The 22,855-nt window shown below is 37.6% G+C and overlaps 1 protein-coding gene across 1 annotated transcript in view; it reads right to left on the bottom strand.

The window, feature by feature from the left end:
* The window catches only part of LOC125856825 (5'-3' exoribonuclease 4), a 41,338-nt gene that overhangs the window by 1,397 nt on the left and 17,086 nt on the right, over positions 1–22,855 (bottom strand). The window contains exons 14-22 of the mRNA XM_049536469.1: positions 10,034–10,104; positions 8,523–8,651; positions 8,319–8,395; positions 8,185–8,225; positions 7,998–8,072; positions 3,277–3,428; positions 3,078–3,182; positions 2,882–2,957; positions 35–117 (exon numbers count right to left, since the gene is read on the bottom strand). Of these exons, the coding sequence (XP_049392426.1) occupies positions 35–117; positions 2,882–2,957; positions 3,078–3,182; positions 3,277–3,428; positions 7,998–8,072; positions 8,185–8,225; positions 8,319–8,395; positions 8,523–8,651; positions 10,034–10,104 (809 nt within the window). The remainder of the gene's footprint in view (positions 1–34; positions 118–2,881; positions 2,958–3,077; positions 3,183–3,276; positions 3,429–7,997; positions 8,073–8,184; positions 8,226–8,318; positions 8,396–8,522; positions 8,652–10,033; positions 10,105–22,855) is intronic.

Raw genomic sequence — 22,855 nt, 5'->3', positions numbered from 1 at the left:
CCACAAGACATGAATAAGGAGGTCAGATTTTTACCTATCTTTGCCTAGATGGCGCCGGGTTCCATGATCTTCATGCCATAATACAGGAAAAGGTTTTATATCAACAGCTCTCAACATCTGCAGCACAAAGTTAAAAAAAGCTGCATTCACAATCTATATTTTTCATATTAAAAGCAGGAACTCCAATACTTAAAAGTTAAATTACCTATATTCGCTTATTATTTATCTAAATACCTTTATTTTAAAAACCTACAAATGGATACATATGTCTATTTTCCTTTTCTGAATAGTTGCCACTGTTTAGTTGCACCATTTTGATAAATTGAAACTAGCACAAGTTCATTTGGAATCGCACCAGAAAAATAAAAATAAAACTGGAACAAGAATATCCACGGACATTTCAATAGGTATCACTTTGGTCTTCATATGACACTCTCTCACACTTCAATCTTCTTCTTCTTTGTTTCTGGTCCAGCTTCAATCTTCTTTATTAACACTTCATCAGATCTGAAATATTAATTTTCTTTCACCAAACTATTATCCTTTTTCCTTGGCTATTTTCTAAATCCTTTGCAGACATGATGTCTTCTTTACCAACTGGAGGAAGTTATATTTACACTATTTTTGACACCCTTCTGGTAAAGCTAAAGGACTGCTCAATGAAGAAAGATGGAAACTATCAATATTCCGAGTCAAGAAGAGAAGGCCTAGCAACATGGGCTATGAACCACCATGCATTCCCAACATTATTACCTACTTTTGTTTTTGTAGATATTAAATTTCCATGTCAAATGCTCTCACTATATAAGAAGGCCAGATTACACCCCCTTCCTTCCTTGTATTTTACAAAATTCAAAGTAGTAACAAAATTGTGACTTGGATTTAAACAAAAACGGTAAAATACCTTTACCACTGAGATAGATAACTTCAAACGTTTTATTGAAGAATCATATGAATATATTTGTTACAATTTGAGGGGAGAGTGAGTTTTGATTTTGAATTGACAACATTTAGTCTTATAAAAATAAATTTTTAGTCTTTCTTTTTTTGATGACAAGGAAACCCACAGCCGCTACCCTTTGGGAGCGCACAGGGTATAAATTTTTTTTTTTTGAAACTGGTAACTTTAGTCTATATATCCACAGGTATACTACAACAAAAGTGTAGTTCCCCTTCAAAAGTGTTACAACTTACAGAATAAAATAGTCTTAGTCTAAACTGCTGCCTATAAACAATCTAGCACATCAAAGATGTCTTCTGTCCGAGTTAATATATCTTTTTTTTTTATGACAAGGGAAACCCGCAGCCGCTACCCTTTGGGTGCGCACAGGGTAAAACCCCCACTCCTATGCAATAGCTCGCAAACCACATAGGAGAGGTAACCCGCACTAGGCAAGCCCGGTGCGACGAGCTCAACCCAGAAGGCAAAACCCCTTACTTTCGCTGGCAAGGGGTTTCGAACTTGAGACCTCCAACATGGAAGTTTACACCAAAAATAGAAAAGAGCTAAGCAGTCCATCTTGATCTTCTGTAAGCTATTCTGCCAATTTTCAAAACTCCTGTTTCTCTCTTTCCAGATTGTCCACCAAATAAATTTTCCCAGGGTATAAATTTTTAGTCTTTCTCAAGCATATAAATTTTGAATAATTCATTTCTTGACAATTTTATGCATACTTTTATGAATTCTTTTTCAATTATTGCATGACACTGAATGGTTCACATAATAAACTATTTTTTTTCCTATTTCTTTTCCAATATTGGTGAAGTATAGGGAGTAATATTCTGCACAAGCTATCAAAAATCACAAAGAAAAAAAAGAGTTGAGAGGAACAAAAAAGAGAAACAAATGCAAAGTGAAGGAGAATTTGGAGTTATACTGTTGTCATCATTGTGTCAGTTCCTTTTTTTTTCCTCATAGTTACCCTTTTCTTTCATAAACATCAGCACTCCTAATAATGTGAAATACACATGTTAAAGCTTTAAAAGCACCTTTTAACATTTGAAAAATATATAACTTTAACCAACAAAGAAAAAAAATTACAGTTGTTAATTACAAATATGTATATTACTTATCTATTTCAAATAGTTTTGTTTGGACAACGAGGCTGGAGTTTGAAATAAAATGCTTGGAGTTAAAGTTGAAAAGAAGATGAAATTGTGTTTGACATAAATTTTTCTTGGAGAAAAAATTAAATTTCTCTTCGTAAAATATTACTTCATTTGAGATACTCAAACAAGATTTTTTTAGCTTAAAAGATTCCATTTAAAAGTGTATTGAAATAATATACAAATTTATAAGTAAACATTGATTTGGAAATAATGTGTCTAAATGTCTTTATAACTCAAGAAAAAAATTTAAGTATGCATATGACAAAATACAACATTTTGCAGTACAAATTTTATAATAATGACATCAGATAAATGTGCAGAGAGAAGCAGCAATGCAGCCTATTCAACCAGGCATTGGACCTTTAATGGCAAAAGATGTGTGTCAAAATACATGAAAAAATGAACTGCCGATTAACTCATATTGAAGAAATATTAGAATGAAATAAACTCAAGCATCTACACTAGGAAAAGCTCAAAGAGTAGGCTTGTCTTTAATGTAAAAAAGTGGAGGGCATACGCTAATCAATAGCAGGAAACACCACCTAAATAACAACACTAACTAGATCAATTTGGAAGTAGAACCCAATTTACTAAGATACACGATAATTCCAGTAAAGAAACTGAAAAACTAATTACAGCACATACTCCTGTTAGATTATATATATCTGTCATGAAATTAATGGTTAAGCAGTTTTATGATTTGGTTATTATTGTTTAAGAATGCTCACAAATGTACAACAGCAACTAAACAAATCATGGATCCTTCACAAACCTTTTTGGGCATAAATACTCCTTCTGGAGGCCGCGGAATGTGCTTATGAGGTGCTGGATTCAGAAAGGTAATATTTCTGGCCATAAAAGAAAAAAGAAGGTAAAAGAGGTACTTCCTCAAACAATTGAAATATTGAACATGTCAGTCACAATTTGAAAGAAGGGTAGAGGTCCAGAATTGCCACAAAGGAACTCACAGAATCTTATTATTTAAGATATCTTCCAATCCATTAAGTGGGGAAGGAATCCTCTCTCTCAGGCCATTCCTCTCAGATAACCAAATGAATCCGTTCATCCCACCGCTGTGGAAAAGGGAACAAAGGAGAGCTTGAGGAACTAGCAAACAATTGGCATAAAAAAAGGTTGAAAATTTCAGCAGTAGACCAGATTACCAACCTCAAATTTGGATCAATTATCCATGGCCTTTGGGCCCCGGAGGGAATCATAACATTGTGATGATAGTACGAAATGATATATGGGGCCAAAGTATGGTGATGATGAACATAGAGCAAATCGAACATTACACTGTTCCTTAGTTGCTCCGTGTCCTGTAAAAATACAAAATGAGAATGACAAAAGAACAACTCTAATATGCATTACAATTATACACCTTCCAGCATTTACCACAGTTAAGCTCTGGGAAAACAAAAGGGATCAATGGATACTCATGACCACACTAAACTCCCATGAAAAATCCTCTTAAATGTTTGAAATCATTGTTTGCTTATGGACAACAAAGGAAGGTAAAAACAAATTGTTTAAGGACTAATACGTTGAAAAATAACAATGAACATTCATGTTAAACTACAACCATTGCATCTTTAAGCAGCTATTTAGGTTAAAATAGTGCAACAAATAGAAATACTACGATCCGTGAATTCTAGCGCCACACAAATGGAGACAATCAGAGATAGCCATGGTGAAACATACAGCATTCTGCCGTAGTAATTTCGATGGAACATGGGAAAGCTATAAAACTGTATGCAGTTTGTTAGAATCTTGAAGATCTTCTAGAATATTCTAGGATCCTGTAAATATAGTATAGTTTGATTTATTCTTGTAATTATGTATTTTGATTCTATATCCTTTCTAAGAATATGTACACAGCTATTTCATTAGAGGAAAAATATTCCAAGGAGACATTATGCATATCAAATACCATAATATCGAAACCGCAGGATCAAAGTTTCGGTTTCGGCATGGTAATTCGATATTTACCATACCATGCCCAGCCCTAATCCTGTCTACTTTTTAATCTCTTTTTGGCTAACATGTTAACCGGAACAAAATGTCCTTATATCCGGCCAACATAGTAGGCTGCCACGTGGGGACTTTTCCAACAAAATATTTGTGGATGCCCTTGGGGCTAAGAATTAAGTCAAAAAAGATATGCAATGTGGTTACTGAGAGATGTGATAAAAAGTTAGCAAGGTGAAAAATCCAGTATTTATTCTTAGAAGGAAGATTAACACCTATTTTTTGAAGAAAATTTGTTTTTTGAAGATAATGAAGATTGGCACCAATTAACTCAGTTTTGAATGCTCTCCTCACTTACATGATGCTTGCATTTACAATTTCAAGAAGAAGGGTAGAAAATAAATTAGACAGCTAAGGAGAGATCAACAAGGTGAACAGAAGTATCAATCCAGTGAAATGGGAAGTCGTGACTCTAAGCAAGAAGCAGGGCACTATAGGTATTAAGAATCTGAGTTTACACAATAGAAGTTTTCCGCAAAAAGGCTATGGAAGTTCAACAAATGATTTGGCACTATGGAGAAATTTCATCACACAGAAATATGGAATGGAAAATCATTGCATCCCGCAAGCCAAAAGTTTGACTTGAACCTACATTTGCTAAGAGAAGAGAGAGAAGGGAAAGATAACTCACAGAAAGAAATTCTTCCGACCACGGAATTGAATACAAGACAGACTTTGATCAGGTTCTTTTATCAATTTCCTAGACCTTGCTTAACTTATTGTTTCTTAAACCAGCTGCTGATAGATCTGATCAGATACCGGACACACAAGAACCTAATCCGTGAGGAATGCATGGTTCTATGGAACCTCAATCTCCACAGGTTTATTAGCTAAATGGCAATTGGCACATAAAATACACCCAATCACTTCTCGTAAATTATTATAACCCTGTTGGAGAACTTAGGCAATTCACTTCGAGTACAAGGAAGTCTGGTGGTAGGACTTCCTTAGGGCGTATTACCGTTTTTCACTGAGGGGGTGAACCGAAGCTATTGCGGCGAAGGATTGATCTAAAATGAAGCACTCTTTCCCCGAGTGGAGCTTCTTATGCCTAAATGCAGCAAGCCCCGAGAGTAGTTGAAGTTTTGAACAAATAAGAAGTTTTCAACGAAGGGGTCGAAGGTTGGGCTTGCAATAATCCAAAGGATGCGCAAGACCCCTTCAATCTCGCCCACGTGTTAGATAGCTTGTACTATTGCTCGCCTGCGTAACCTGAATTCTGGCAAGCGCTACGCTAACCTAGCTAGAGCTACATCTTGCTAACATTGTCTGAATTGTTTTGCATGCTCTACATTCATATGGAAAACCCACATCACCTTCGTCTCCCATCGCAGTCGCCTTCTTCATATGGCAATTGGCCAATTGCTACCCGTCGTTTGCACTACGTTGTCAATAACCTAAGAAGTCAGAAGATCCTATGGAAGCAGTGTGAGGAGAACCATTAGAAATCAGTGGCAAGAATTTTTGGGCAAAGTGAAGATCATCGTGGGTAGTGGGAGAAAGACTGACTTTTGGAAGGATCACTGGATTGGTCTTAATGGTTTGAAGTGCACCTTCCTTGATCTATATTTACTGAGTTTCCAAATTCATGCTAAGATAGATAAAATCTGGAGTTAATAAGGTTGGGATTTGAATTTCAGAAGAGCTCTCAATGATTGGGAAATTTAGAGGTTTACCTCAATGCTTCAGCCATTGGTGGTACAATTGAGATGTGAAACAAACTTAAATAGATGTTGAACAGCAAAGGAAAATTTTCAGTGAAGTCTGTTTACTGGCATATGAACCACAGAAGCCATCAGATTGCGATTTGGCCTTGGAAACTTATTTGCGGAGTTAAAATTCCAGTGAAGATATCTTGTTTTGTCTGTTTGGTGGTAAGCAAAGCATGCCTAGCTCAAGAAAACTTACAAAGAAGTGGGTTTCACATTTGTTCAAGATATCTATCATATGAACAGAAAAGTGAAAGTAATGAGCACTTCTCCTACACTGTAAGACAACTATAAATCTATGGCACGTGTTCTGTTCTTTTGTATATTGGGGATAAAATGTGTTATGCCTAGCTCCACCCTAGAACTTCTGAGCAATTGGAAGAATGTGGGGAGAAGCAGTGAAGAGGATTGATGGTAGGTCATTCCTGCTTGCAATTGGCGGATAGTTAGGAAAGAGAGGAACTCAAGATATTTTTTTTTTTTGACAAAGGTAACAGTTTTGTGTATTAATATTTAGCACTAAAGGCTGGGATCCCAAATTTACATCATGGAGCTACATACAATTGCGTGTACTTAAAACAAAACTAAACTAGATCCTACTTCATCTTACAAAGGACCTAGGATATCTCTAACCGCTATAGGGTCATCTATATACTCCGAACTACACCAATAGCAAAAAGTGATTATGCAGTTCATTTTGAAGACACTACCAATCCCAAATCAAGAAAAATAGGTTACATTGTTTTAGTTTGTATTTTTTTAGTGGAGCAATACATAAGCTTATGGGTTTTGGACAGGAGAGTAGGACAACCCTTATACTTCTCAATGTTTGTGAAGTTAGACAACTGAGCATCGTTTTTTTATTAATACAAATGGTTACCTTAATCTCAAAAAGAGAGAGAGAGAGGAACATCCAAGTCTCAATTCAACTATTCGTCAATCAAATCTACTAGAACTTGAAGCAGTATTAACTTTTGGGCACATAAGTGGTGGGGGGAGAGAGTTGAGGGAAGTCTTCCCTAACATATACCGAGTGTTTTGCCAAAGAGAGATGACGGTTCAGCAGATTCGTATGTCACACAAGGGGGTAATTCACTGGGATTTGAGATTCAAAAGGAACCTTCAGGAATGGGAGATGGAAGAATTTCACAAATTGACTGAGATTTTGTCTGGGCTGGATAATCCAGCAAACATTTTAGATGCTTGGAATTGGCGGGTGAGTGTAAATGGTTTGTTCACTGAGTTTTTATTGGTGAGAGGGGAATGCACTTTCCCTCATGACTCCATTCGGACACCTAGAGCACCAAGGTGGTGTATTTTTTTGTGTGGTTGGCAGCAAGGGATATGATCTTAACTGCAGAAAATCTGATAAAGAAGAGGATCAAGTTGGTGCTTCATGTGTAAGAGCTCGAGCAAAAATGTAGATCATCTTCTATTGCACTAAAAAGAGGCTAATAAGTCATGGAGGGTGGTTCTTAATTTGTTTGGATGAAATGGGTGATGCCCAGTGAAGGAGGTTTTACAAAGTTGGACCAACAAGAGGGGGAAGAAAAGACCAAGGGCTTGGAGTGTTTCCCCCTTAGCAATCATGTGGGTTATTTGGAAAGAGAGAAATGAGGGCTTGTGAAGGGTTGGAACAAGATTTTGTAAAAATGCAAACTAGTAAGTTGTCTCTAGTTTCTTTTTGGTGTACTTATGATGTCCCCATTTGTATAGAGGATTGGATCTCTTACTTATGATGTCCCCATTTGTATAGAGGATTGGATCTCTTACTTATGATGTCCCCATTTGTATAGAGGATTGGATCTCTTTGTCGAGACCCATATTTTGGTGTAGGTTCTCTATATGGCTTGTACACAGAATTTCCACAATTGTCAATAAAATTATTTAGCTTATTGAAAAAGAGAAAAAAACACTACTAGAACTGCATGTGTCTCGTGAAAAAGATGCTTATAGCAAGGACGGAATAATCAGAGTAACCAAAACGGAGGCAACATAAATTGAAGATGGAAAAACTAGTTGTACTTAAACTACTCTCTTTTATCCTCTTAAGGCAATCAAGTTCACCATCTTTACAAATTTAAAAGTAGATACTATTAACAACAAGACCCAAGACAGTAAAAGGTCTAAAAATTTTTTTTGTTTTCATACCGTTAACGTGTCTTCAAGCTTCTTTGTTTCAGCAAGTAACTTTTTCTCATCGATGAACGGCAATTTTACAACAGCCTATTTCACAGAGGAAATAACAAGTAGTTCAGAGATATCAAACTTTCAAATAAGTGAACATCTACAATCATCTCGAGAACCACTTAACCTACGAAAATTGTTGTGAAACTACCTGCCATGCAAAACGCTTCCCATTCATGTCAAGTTCAAAATCTGCATTCACAAAAGAATTTATGATGAATGATTGACTTCGGAACATAAGAGAAATATAGTAAACTGAACTACAGTAAAATGTTGACATCACACCTGTTGGGTAAAAATCAGAAATTGGTGATGAAGGATCCATCATTAGCATCCTGTACTTTTCAGGAAGAGCTTTTGCACTGCAGGACAGGTGAAGAGGGAGACAAATACAAATAACCACCAACTTAGAGAAATAGTCAACACAGTATAAAAGATGTTTCCTTTGAAATTTCCTTCAATACAGAGTATAAAGAGCCTAAAGATAACCTTGCAGCTGGTAGAACACCCATTAGCTGATCGAAGGGCTTAAATGGTTCCCCTGGGAAAAAAGTAATTTCCAAGTCTGCTAGACCTTTGAGATCAGAAGCAAATGGAGCGTAATGATACGGGTAAAACCTAAAAAAGAAAAGTGATGTCATAAGTGCACATTTCCACTTGAACCATCAGAAAATTAGAAAGGACAAAGAAATGTTTAGAGTAACTAAGATTCTGCCTCTATCCCAATTAATATGAACTCTTCCGATTCTGGGACAGCCAAAAATGTTTGACACCATGCCACTAATTGTATTATACATTACGACTTTCAAAACTTTTGAGAATTCAAATTCACTTTTATTATTCAATTTTTGAACTTTGATGTGATGTTTTCTCTACCAAACTAATCTCACACATTACTTTAATATGTTTTCCACTACCACTAGTACAATCAATCAAGTAAAATAGCATTTTCAATTGTGTCGAATCTAACGCTGCCATATAAAATGGAATTAGCCGATAATTTTGAATCAAGTATGGAGTGGTCTTGTCCCCTATTGTGGGATTATACCGAGTATGTTGTTGTTGTTATAATTGTATGGAGTGGCATTGCCTAGTGGTCAATTAAGTGGATACAAATCTTAGACCAGGATTGAAATCCCAAAAAATACACTAGCTGATGCTCGCAAGTTGACTTAGAAACTACCATTATCACCAAAAAAACACTTCCGACACAATAATGAAGCATAAAAAGTAGGAAGAAGAGAGGTCCCCCCTAGACCCCAAGCCCCTCACACCCAATTTACAAAAAGAAAAGAATGACTAAATGGATAATAAAAAATTTGACTAGTATACTACAAAAGGAGGTGTTGCTTATGCAAGGAGGCGGGTGAAGATAGAGATCATCTTCCTCTATATTGCAGCCTGGCCACAAAACTGTGGTGGGATATTATTAGTTGGTTTTGTATTTCATGGGTGATGCCTAGATCTGTTAAGGACTTGTTGTTTAACAGGAAAGTTGGAAGAATAAGGAAAACGCGCAGGGCCTGGAATTTTGCTCTGTAGCTCTGATGTGGATTATTTGGAGAGAGAAACAGGAGAGCATTTAAAAGGGTAGAAATGAGTTTGGGTAAGTGTTTCTGATCCCTTATTTAATGTTTGTGCACCCATGTAGCTCCTGGTTGTAAAGAGCAATGGGCGTCTTTTGTAGATAACCATCTCTTTCTGTAGGTTCTTCACTTTTTGGTATACCTCTAGTATGCGGCTAATTTTGTCCTTGTTGATTAATGAAATTGTTCACTTGATCACAAAAAAAACAAAAAAGGAGTCATACAGAGCATCCCTACAAGGATAAGTACAATTGTCAAACAGTAATCAACATCATATATGTAGCACACTGCATGCATAAAACAGCCGCTCCATCTATTTACCACAATGTACTCAATGAAGCAATAGTTACACGAAGAAAGGCATAAAGATGAAGTAGAAAATACTATTTATTTAAATCCAGGAAAACAACAAACCATTGCCACGAGCAAACACCTTGGTAGTAATACCGGCAAACCCAACATAATCCTTCCACATACTTCTGAACCTGAAATTTTGAGATTAATCATCTAATAGTTTTGACAACAGAACTCAGTTTCACTATCATCTTACTAGCTACAGGATGCAAAATGATGTTTATCTGCAAAAGAAAGGAAGGTGTGAAGAAGGGAATTCTCCTTTCCCTCCTGACACATCTATCCTAGTTGGACATAAATGACTACAGCATCATTACATGTAAATACAGGCCCCAAAACCACAGAGTTCACAAAGAGGAAAATGGGATCTCTAAGCACAAGGGCACTTACTCCACTAATGAGCATTGTGGTGCAACAAACGAAGCTTTTAAAACTCTAAAGGGAGAGCTCAAGTAAAGTGGGAGACTATAGATAACTACTTATCCAGATGTTTATTGTCCTTATTTCAGTTTATTTTACTTTATTGTGCTTCTTTGGAACTAGATGTTACTTATTCATCCTTTATTTCTTTTAATTACTCTTACTTCCAACCAATTGCAATTCGTTGGATGGTGAAACACAGTCAATTGTGCTTCATAAAGGTAAATCAAAGCAGGCTCATTTGAAACTACAACAAAACAAGTGCATAATTTCATAGGTGTACGAAAACAAGCTACTAGTGGTCTTTAAAAAAAGGTTTTACAGGGTCAAGATATTGCATTCCAAAATTCATGCAAGCACTAATGTGCAGCAAGAGTAAATTAACGGCATGCACTGTAGATAAGAAAACAGAAAGAAGTTGTAGATGCATTATAGGTCAGAAATTGTATTAACTTTCTTTCACCCAATGATTTTTGCAACTGAACTTATCACTCTCAGAAGTTGTAGATGCAACATATTTATCTGCTTCTTTACAATTTTTCATGTGTATATAAAGTTTGAGCCAAATGAATGAGTTCGGTAAAATCCATAATTATCACTGTAGATCCACCACTGACTGTATACCAAGAAGTACAGAGACATACAAAATAATATGGTTCACTACAAGGACATACAATAATCAATAGAACCCGAGACATCATGCATGCACCAAGAGGAAACCAAAAACAAGAGGCTACTCCTCAAATATACAAAGTCACTCTCTATCTTCCAAATGTTCTTTTGTTTTTCTCTTTCCATATTATACAGTAACATTAAGGGGTCACTTGGTTTACAAACAAGTTATGAGGGGATCGGCAATACACGGATTACTAATGCGGGGACTGTAATGTAAGAGTTAGTAATTGATGTTAGGCCAAACATATGAGTAATCTAGTCATTATTTGCCTCACATTTAGTACTTTTAATTGCCTTTTAATATGGATTTTATCACTTGGAGCGTATAATGGTGTTTTTTGATGTGTAGTATTTAAATGAAGAAGTTGAGCTAAAATGGATGTATTTGTTCTTCGATTTGTTGATTTGTTGTTGTTGGTGTTGATTTGGTGTTCCTTCATAGCTTTATTTTAGTCAATCCCAGTCCCTGTTCTCACGTTTTGCCTACTGTTTATTGCATATAAAAATTTTGCTTACTGTTACTGTATATATTATATATTGTATTGTTCCGTTTTCTCGTTGGTTCTAAGTTTCTTGTTTTCTTCAAGATTGGGTTGCATTCACAGTATAGTGATCCTGTCTCCAATTTCTTGATCTATATTCTCTTTCTCCCATAGCATACTTTGTATCATTGTTTTCTTTTATTGATTTGCGGTACAGTTCGGGTTCTTACTTGCTTCGTCCTGATTTACAGTATAATTTGGAATTATTGCTTGTTATCTTGCATTTCAGACTATACACTTGATTTAGTATCCCTTGGTAAATTCCTTTGTAGTTACACCTTATTTGGTGGCTTCGGTGAACGATGATAGATTAGGGTCATGTCTACAGTTGAAGCTGGGATTGAGGGGAAGGGGCAGTAAGTGGGTTAAAGGTTCTCCTATATTGAGAATAGGGTCTTGGAATATATGGTCTTTGACAGGGAAGTCCATAGAGTTAGTGAAGATTCTAAAAGGAGGAGGATTAATATAGCATGTGTCCAGAAGACCAAATGGGTAGGTACCAAGGCTTGGGATGTTGATGGTTTTAAGTTGTTGTATTCAGGCTCGTGAGATAGGAATGGAGTAGGCGTTTTAGTAAACGAGGACCTTAGGGAGCAAGTGGTGGAGGTTAGGAGGATCAATGATAGGATGAGGACGATTAAGCTAGTCGTTGGAAGGTTTACTTTGAACAATATTAGTGCTTACGCGCCTCAGGTGGGCTTGGATGAGGTGGTGAGGGGTACACTGAGAAGTAAACCGAAAAACAAAACCAAATCGAACTGAATTCTAATTTGGATTGATTTTTTAGTTTGGTTTTGGATTAATAATTTACTTTGTTTGGTTTTTTGGTTTGGTTTCGGATTTAGAAAAATATAATCGAAAAAACCATATATATATATATATATATATATATATTCATTTTCAAATTGCAAATATAACTTTGATTATGTTTCTAATTATTGACATAACCGAATAACCAAACTGAAAAGAAAAAACCTAACCAAACAAAATTTATTTTGGTTCGGATTGTGGGTTACACTTCTTCAAAACCAAAAAAACCAAACCGAAAAACCAAATGCACACCCCTACTGAGAAGATATTTATTGACGAGATTTGAATGATCACATCAGGGCAACATCCAGTGGTTTTGACGATGTGCATAGAGGCTTTGGTTTTCGGGATAGAAATAGAGGTAGGACCTCGCTCCTAGATTTTACTAGAGCTTTTGAGTTGGTGACAGCTAGCTCGTGCTTTCCAAAGGAGGCAGTTGGTTACCTTCTGTGGTGTAGTGGTTAAAACTAAAATAGATTACTTACTCTTAAGGAAGGGTGATAGAGGCCTTTGTAAGATTGCAAGGTTATCTGGAGTGAGAATCGTACTATTCCACATAAGCTTTTGGTGAAGGAGTTGGAGAATATGCATTGGAGGAGGAAGAGGATGTTATATGACTGGCCAAAGATTAAATCGGGTTACTTAACCCCTACCCTCTCTTGGGAAATGGGAGAGAAGTTGATAGAGATGGGGTCTTGGAGTAGTAGTGGGGATATGAACTACATGTGGGATGAGATAGCTAGTTGCATTAGGAAAGCAACTAGAGAGGTGCTAGGAGTGTCTAGGGGTAACTATGGTGGTCACCGATGGGATTGGTGGTGGAATGGATAAGTCCAAGGCAAAGTGGAAGCAAAGAAGGTTGTTTATGTAAAGTTGGTGGAATGCAAGGACGAGAAGGAGAAGCACACAAATAAGGAAATTTATAAGACGGCATAGATGGAGCCTAAGTTAGCGGTTAGGCAACACAAACAACAGAGCTTAAACGATTGTATGTAGAACTAAGGGACAAAGATGGTGATATAAGACATGTACAGAGGAGCTAAAACGCGGGTAAGAACACTCAGAGGAGACTTGAAGCACTTTCCTGTGGAGATGGGGTTACACCCGAGGTCGACTCTTAGCCGTTTTTATTTGCCTTGGTGATGGATGTATGCAAGACATTCAAGATAAAGTGTCGTGGTGTTTGTTATTTGCGGATGACATAGTCCTTATTGATGAGACGCAATTAAGTGAATGCTAAGTGAGAGGTGTGGAGACAAACTTTGGAGGCTAAAGGGCTTAGGTTGAGCAGGACTAAGACGGAATATGTGGAGTGCAAATTCAATGATGCAATACATGAGGTAGGAGTGGAAGTGAGGCTTGACACACAAAATATCCTCAAGAGAGATAGATTCAAATATCGTGGGTCTATAATCTTGGGGAGTGGAGACATCGACGATGATATCACACACCATATTGGTGCGACATGAATGAATTGGAGAGTTGCCTCTCGAGTCTTGTGTGATAAAAAGGTACCACTGAAACTCGAAGGTAAGTTTTATAGGGTGGTGATTAGACTGACATTGTTGTATGGGCCTAAGTGTTGGCCAGTTAAGCACTCCTATGTCAAGAAATGCATGTTGCGTAAATGAGGTGGATATGTGGTCATACTAGGAGCAATAAGATTAGAAATGAGGATATCGAAATAAGATAGATGTGGCCTCTTCAGTGGACAAGATGAGGAAAGTGATACCGAGATGATTTGAACGAGTGAACAGAAGATGCATCAAATTCGGCGACTTTATAGGGTTGTTTTGTGTCACCCCATATCTGTTAGAGTTGTACGAAAACCACACCACCATGGAGTCCCAAGCCACTAGTGACCATAACCCATAAAATTACACCAACAGAAAACCTTCTGCGTGCCGCTGGAAGTGGCCTTCTCCAGCAAGATCTACACCACGCGATGGGTGCATCAGTCTCTTTCCGACCACTTTTTCGAGACTTCTTTTTTCTCCGATCAAGTCACTTAGTTCCAACCCCAACCATGTATTTTTCTTCAAGTTCTTTTTTTTGAAAATGGTAACGATGTATTATATCACAAGAGTACATGGGTTGTACTCAAACCTTATATACAAATGCACTCTAGACACTCCTACTCTATTTCTATAATGAGTCTAAAACATCAACTATAGAGGCAGTGTCATTTGAGTATAATTGATTACACCAAAAACATAACAACAAAATGCAGTTTAGTTTAACATCCTGCACACTATTTTCTATGCCTTCAAAACATCTGGAATTCCTTTCTTTCCAGATTGCCCACCATATTGAAGCAGGGATAATTCTCCATCTAGTTCTGTCTTTTGCAAGGGCACCTGACTCCTCCCAGCTGTACAATGCCTCAGTAACTCTCCTAGGCATAGTCCAGGATATGCCTTCAAGACTCAAGAAAATCCTCCAAAGCTGCCGAGTGTATTTGCAGTGTAGAAATAGATGATTTACAGTTTCTAAGGTTTCCCCACATAGGAAACACCTAGACCATAAGGTTATCCCCCTTTTCATTACATTATCCTGAGTGAGGGCCGCTTCCTTAGCTAGCAGCCAAATAAAGCATGAGACTTTGTGTGGGATTCTACACTTCCATATTTGTTTCCAGGGCCAGATGGAACTCTGTTGGCTTGATTGATCCATCAGCCTGTAAGCTGAATGCACTTTGAACTCTCCTTTATTGTTGCCTTTCCACCAAAGCGTATCCTCATATGCTTGAAGTCCAGTAAAGTTTCCAACCAAGTTGAGGAATTCTGCCAACCTCATCACTTCCCAGTCATTTGGTTCTCTCCTGAAGATGAAATTCCACCCTTGTGGTGTCCATAGTTCTGCAATAGTTCTTTGTTGGAACATTGCCAGATTGTAAATATCAGGGAAAAGAGTTTCCAGGTTACCTTTCTCATGCCATTCATCCTTCCAGAATTTGATCTTGTTCCCATTCCCCACTTTCATCTTGAATTTGGGTTTAACTTCCTCCCATAATGCTCTTATGGACCTCCATAAACTGATCCCATAAGGTGTGGTCACAATCTTAGTCATCCAACTATCTTCATTCTCATATTTGGCACCTATCACTCTTCTCCAAAGTGTTTGGTTTTCATTTGAGTATTTGCACAACCACTTCATTAAGAGTGCTTTGCCATGTAGCTCCATATTCTTTATTCCCAGACCACCATTCTTCTTTCCAGTTGTCACTGCATTCCATTTAACTAGATGAAAGCCTCTATTCTCTTTGTTTCCTTGCCACAAGAACTTCCTTCTTATGCTGTCTAGTCTTTTAGTGATCCCTGGTGGGATGGGGAATAGAGACAGCATGTAAGTTGGGAGAGCATCCAGGACTGAGTTAATGAGGGTCAGTCTGCCCCCTCTTGACAAGTACTGAGTTTTCCATCTGGCCAGCTTCTTCTCACACTTCTCTATCACACCATTCCAAATTTCTAAGGACTTGGATTTTGCTCCCAATGGCATACCCAAATATGTTGTAGGTAGAGTACCTACTTCACCCCCTAGAATTGAAGCTAACAAGTCTATGTTGTTGACCTCATTGATAGTATACATAGAACTTTTAGTCCAATTAATGTGCAACCCGGATACCCCTTCAAACAGCACCAGGATCACCCTTAAGTATTTCAATTGGTCTTCCTCAGCTCCACAAAAAATCAGTGTATCATCTGCATACTGAAGATGTGTCACCTCCAAGCTTTCTGTATTTTCTCTAGCCACATCAAAACCTTTTACCCATCCTCTCATATTTGCTGTCTTGAGCATATTATTCAGCCCCTCCATAGTAATTAAGAACAAGAAAGGGGACAATGGATCACCCTGCCCGAGTCCTCTTTGAGTTTGAAAAAACCCTGCAGGGGACCCATTAATCAGAACAGAGAAGCTAACTGTAGAAATGCAGAAGCTGATCCAGTTCAACCATTTTTGTCCAAATCCCATCATCTCTAAAATCTTCAGAAGGTACTTCCAATTCACATGATCATATGCTTTTTCTATGTCCAGCTTGCATAGAATGCCAGGTTTCTTCTGCTTAATCCTGGAATCTACAGCTTCATTAGCAATCAACACTGCATCCATAATTTGTCTCCCTTTTATAAAAGCCATTTGCTGTGAGTCCACCAGTCTGTCTATCACAACTTTCAACCTTTCTGTGAGAACTTTGGAGAGTATTTTGTAAATGCTCCCTATGAGGCTAATTGGTCTGTAGTCCCTTAACTCGTTGGCTCCTTTTTTCTTTGGAATGAGTGCAATGAAGGTAGCGTTAAAACTCTTCTCGAAGACTTCTTGCTCATAAAAGTTTTGAAATGTGTCCATGATGTCTTTCTTCAGTACATCCCAACACTTGATGAAGAAACCCATTGTGTACCCATCTGGACCAGGAGCCTTATCGGCTGCACATAGCTTTAGGCAATTTAGAACTTCATTCTCCTCAAATCTGCCTTGCAGGGACATTTTTTCCCCTTCAGTCAACATTGGACATTCAACATTATTATAAGAAGGTCTCCATTGATGTGTTTCTCTATACAGGTTCTTATAATATGCTATTATCTCCCCTTCAATTCTGCCTTTCTCTTGAGTAACCTCTCCTTGTATCATGAGTTGATCTATATTGTTATATCTCCTGTGAGCATTTGCCATTTTGTGGAAGAATTTGGTGTTCTTGTCTCCCTCCTTCAACCATAGTACTCTTGATTTCTGTCTCCATGAAACTTCCTCTTTCTTGACTAGCTCTTCATACTCAATTAAGACTGCAGCCTTTTTTGTCATTTCCTCCACAGTGAGAGTTCTATTTACCCTTTCTGTATCTAACACTGCTAACTGCTCTAACAATCTCCTTCTTTGACTGCCCAGATTTCCACCCTCTTCTTGTTTCCATTCCTTTAGCTTAAGTTTCAGTGCTTTAAGTTTGCATGCCAAAACATAATCAGGTCTTCCTGTGTAACTGAAGGAGCTCCACCACTCTCTAACTCTATCCACAAATCCTTCTGACTGCAGCCACCAATTTTCAAACTTGAAGTAGCTTTTATTCCTCTCCCAGCAACCAGTAATCAACGCTATTGGTATATGATCTGAGCCCAGCCTTTGAAGAGGAATCTGTTTCAAATTGTTGAAGGTATCATCCCATTCTTTAGAAATCATGATTCTATCAATTCTGGAGGCTGCCTCTTGTTGATCTCCCTTAAACCATGTGTATGCAGCATCTTCTAAATGCATGTCAACTAATTCCATGTCCTCTATGAAATCAGAAAACTCTCTCATTCCCTTAGTTCTTCTGTTGCAGTTCTTCTTCTCAGATATGTACCTAGATACATTGAAGTCCCCACACATTGCCCAGGGTCCCTCCATCAACCCCCTTACTGAGCTCAATTCTTCCCATACAAGTCTCCTTTCCTTGTAACAGTTAGGAGCATACACTCCAGATATATGGCAGCTAAAATTCTGGGTTTGTGATTCAAATTTACAAGTAATGGTGTAAGAACCAATTTCCAAGACCTCCCCCATCCATGCCCTCGCATCCCACATCAATAAGATACCTCCTCTTGTTCCACTTGCTTTTAGACAGGCATATCTAATCCACCTGCCTCCCCAAATCTGCTTTACCATCTCTGAAATATCCCCTTCAATTTTTGTTTCTTGGAGACAAACTATATCTGCTCTCCATCCAGACAACAAACTATGTACAACCCTTCTCTTCTCCCTATCGTTTAATCCCCTAACATTCCATGATATTAGCTTAAACTTCATCATGTGTTGAAAATTGTGTTCCTCCCCTTATTCCTACTTCCAGAACTTTTAAATTTTACATCAAAGGCTACAAGACTTTTAAGTTCTTGTGCACCCTTGATCTTGAGTTTCTTAACTTCTGTATCCTGCTCCATTCTCCTGGCTTGTCTGCAACTGTCTATTTGTAGCAGTAACTCTGTTGCCTCCTCTTCATGCCCTTGGAAATCGATCCCAAAGATTTTCCCCAGTTTTATCAAGTTCTGTTGTACCCATGTTGAATTCGCTTTATCTACATCTTGTGCCCTTTGTTGTTGTTGCACCATAATTGGTACAGGTTCCTCCACCTCCCAATTAACTATTTCTGTGTTTGAGCTCTGTATTGCTATCCCAGTCTCCCCTGATTTTGTAATTTCTCTATCATCTCCCCTATCTATGGAGTTAGGTTCTTCCTCTCCCGTTATCATCAAATCTCCCCTGATTTCTTCCTCCAGCAGCTCTGTCACGACTTTTGTGTTCATGTTCTGCTTTCCTTCGCCTGAATTGGACACGTGCAAGGCTGTTATGTTACCAGCCAATTTATGGGTTTCTGTGTAGCCGATCTTTGTCCCTTGTAAATCATTAAAAATGACATGTGCTGCAAAATCAGGGCCACTGGGCCATTTAGAATTGTTATTCTTCTTGGGCTTTCCTGATGGGCCCAGTTCAGCCCTCTCATTTAAAAAACTCACATGCCTCTCACGTGCTCCATTCCCCATTGTCTTTCCAGCTGTCGAAGTACAGCCCACGTGCTTCGACGTACTAAAATCCCTAAAAGGATGGGATTTTGGTACTATGTCGCAGATATTTACGCCATCAGACCTCTGGGTAAATCTATTCCCTGGGCAAAAGACCTCATCTTCCCCGGCGACTATGCCTCCACTTTCCGACCTTATTTCGAATCTGGGTTTGCTTTCTGCCCAAATTGGAAAAAAATATGTAATTCCATCACAAGCGACAGAGACCTCTTTCGGAAGGTTTCTCCCGTTGTTTTTCACCAGAATCCTTGCCCACTTCAGGTGGTTTTTTAGCTCAGTTTCTTCTTCTGTCTCAATCCAACCTCCACACAGATCCCCAATTTCTTGGAAGACCTTCCTAGACCACAAATGCAATGGAATCCCCACTACTCTAATCCAAGTTTCACGCACAGTTGAGGGGCTAGGAGTGCAACCTGTTGTTGGACTCCACCAATCTAGATGAAATATGCTACTCTTCCACCTCCATTGGCCTTGGATGATCAATTCCGCCATGTATCTATTGGGGAATTCGAAAAGGAACATTTCGCTGTTCAATTCATATATGTTGACTCCAAAGACCTTTTTCCAGTTTGTTGAGGACCAGCTCCTGATATCCGCCAGAGTTGGTTTCTCCTTCTTTCCTGCAGTGCAATATCCTATAAGACATCTCTTGAGGAGATCTTCCTCCTTAATATTTACTGGCTTAGTAATCAGAATGCTTCCTTTCTTGGTGTTTACCTCGGCTCTTCTTAAATTACTGCTCCCCCATTTACTCTGTTGGACAGCCTCAGCATAAGAGTATTCTTCCTCCGTCACCCTTGAGAAAGAATGTTCCTTCTCTCTTTGCTGACATTTAATGAATCTCTCAATCTTTAATGCAATATCCACCCACCCTGCATTTAATGCAAGTTCCGGTATGATTAAGCCCGACCTTCCACCACTATTTAAGGTTATCACACTCATAAATTTCCCATATTCATTTTGCTTCTTAGTACAAAAAAGATCTGCTTCTCTATCTGCTAGTTTCCATCTTCTCGTCTCCTTTTTGTGCTCCTTTGAAGCCTCTCTCAGGCAGAAACATATCCATTCCATAGCTTTCTTGCTCATAACTGACCTCGTCATCATCTTTCTGCTTCTTTCAACCCATTCATACCATTCAGACTTGCTCGAGTTCCATCTAGTGATGTCGAATGACTTAAACCTAGCGTTAAAATAAATTCTATTCTCTTCCATCCTAGGCTAAAGTGTGTAGCAATTATCACAGTGGGTGATAATTGTTGGCTTAGAAAGAAAAGGCTAAGATTCCGGTGGTTGCTGCCGGAAAAATGGTCTTCTACTGCCCTAGAAAGTAGGACAGAGAAAGTGCATTAGTATTCGTGCCTAGGAGAAAAGTCAAGATTACCTACCAGTTATCTATTTCAGATAACTTCACGCTTTTGTTCCTACCAGGTCCATCCTCGTTTGGGCTCCCAACCAATGCTCTAATTGGGTGTGGGCGTGAAGAGGGTGTTAAAGTGTATTAGAGTCCCACGCGATAGGTGCATCAATCTCTTTCTGACCACTACTTCTTTTTTCTCCGATCAAGTCACTTACTAGTTCCAACCCCAACCATATATTTTTCTTCATTTCTTACGAGGAAATCATTGTTCCTACCAGGTCCATCCTCGTTTGGGCTCCCAACCAATGCTCCAATTGGGTCTGGGCGTGAAAGGGGTGTTAAAGTGTATTAGAGTCCCACATTGGTAGGGAAATGAACTGGTGTTATGTTTATAAGGACTTTGGGAAATTCTCCCCTCATGAGCTAACTTTTGGAGTTGAATTAGGCTCAAGATCTATTTCTTTACACGAATTTTAGGAGATGTAGAGGTAGGCAAAAGAATTATTTAGGGGAGGTGATTAGACATGACATGACATATCTCAAGCTTATTGACCCTATGGATGTGGAGATTAGGGTAGAAATGTAGTATGTAGTCTAGTTGTAGCACTTTTACGTGGGAGAGGCAAGGGTAATCTCCTCTTCCCATCTTTCCTTATTTAGTAGTATTGGTTTTTTATCGTGTAATATCTTATTCTTCAATTTTGACTACTACCTGTTGATCAATTTGCTTTCTTCATCTAGCTAATTTGTTGTAGTAATTTTCCTTTCAATTCGGCTTCGATTGTACTCCTTTGACCCGAGGGTCTACGGTCTACCGAAAACAGCTTCCCTACCACATAAGTAGGGGTAAGGTCTACGTACATCCTACCCTTCCTAGACCTCACTTATAGGATTACACTGGGTATGTTGTTATCTGATTATTGGCTTGTTCCAATGGTGATGCTATGTGATTAGTCATTAAGTTTAGAGCCAACAACACTCTACTTATCATATGCCAAAAGTGAAAGTCAGCAATTCTTTCCCAACACTCTCAATTCCATTTTACATAACACTCTTTCCCATTGTTAACTTTCTCAAAAAAAAAAATAACACTCTTTCCCATTTTAAGTTTGTTGCAATGCTCATTTTATATGGCCCTCTTTCAATTTGTCTGTACCAAAAAAAAATTATATGCTCTTATGGGGTCGTTTGGTTTGAATACAAGTTATGATGGGATAAATTATGCTCAGATTATTTCTGATTGAGTGTTTGGTTTATTGTATTCAAAATAATATGCATTGCATAAATTTTAAGAATAAGTTGTTTGTTTACAAAAATACCCTTCACTCTATTTAGTTTTTTATATTTTCTTTGCAATCTTTAGCTTTTCATTCTTAAAAATAAAATTTTCATCTGTTTTAGATGTATCTTTGTGTGTGCATTCCCATGTCCGTATGCGTTTAAAAATAAAACTTTCATCTTATTTAACTTTAAAATAGAACTTTCATCTTAAGTTTGTAAAAGTAAAAGAGGATTTATTATTTATATCACTTCATTAAGCACATATCACTCTTAAATTGTAAAATTTTAAAGTTATCTTCATTTTAGTTGATTTATAAAATACAAGCTTTCAAGTGACTAAAAGAATATTTAATTAAAGATATGTAATACAGTAGTAGAGATATAAATTATAAAGAAACATAAGAGTTAAATCAAATAAATTCATAAATAAAAATTATATTTATATAGTGTAGTTCTTTTTTAAAAAATATGAAGAATCATAAAAATAAGGAGTAGTGAAGGTTGTGAATGTTATTATACATGATATTAAAAATAACGTGAATCTATATATATAGGGGCGGATTTAGGAAGGTGGATGGGGTGTCACGTGACATTGCTTCGTCGGAAAAAATTTCTAAATAGGTATATACAATTAAGAAACAAAAGCAAATATAGCAGTTATATATTACAAGTGACACTCCTTAAACAAAGAATGCATGTAGCCTAGATGGTTTTGTGCTGAAGAACCATAGTGAAAGTTTCGGTTTCAAACCTCCACAACCTCATTATTTATGTGATTTTTTATTTGACCTTCTTTGTTTAGGAGTAATTATTTGGGGCTTTGTAAAAACAAATATAATGTGTGTGTGTGTGTGTATATATATATATATATATATATATATTCTCATTTTAAAAGGGTGATACCGCTTACAATAAATCCTGCGTATGCCACTGTATATATCCCAAGATTACTAAACCACCCAAGGGAAGGAATAACTTATCCCGATACTAATTGTTAGTCCCAGGATAAGCTATTCTGGACTTGCCAACCAAACAACAAATTAAGTGGCACCATAATTTAATCTCAGAACTATTTGGTGTTATCATTCACACCAAACGACCCCTTATGGACATAGACGTCATGGCATGTTTAACGCATGTTTAAATTATACTTTTTGTATACCCATGGAAATGTGGCATGTTTATAAACTGGACATTTTAAGGGTACTTTTGGTATGTCTCAAAAGTCTTTTCTTTCTTAAACTTC

This window comes from Solanum stenotomum, chromosome 2 (assembly GCF_019186545.1).
Source record: "Solanum stenotomum isolate F172 chromosome 2, ASM1918654v1, whole genome shotgun sequence".
NCBI classification, from domain to species: domain Eukaryota; kingdom Viridiplantae; phylum Streptophyta; class Magnoliopsida; order Solanales; family Solanaceae; genus Solanum; species Solanum stenotomum.
The sequence above is the reverse complement of the archived record's forward strand: the minus strand, read 5'-3'. Positions and strand labels throughout refer to the sequence as shown.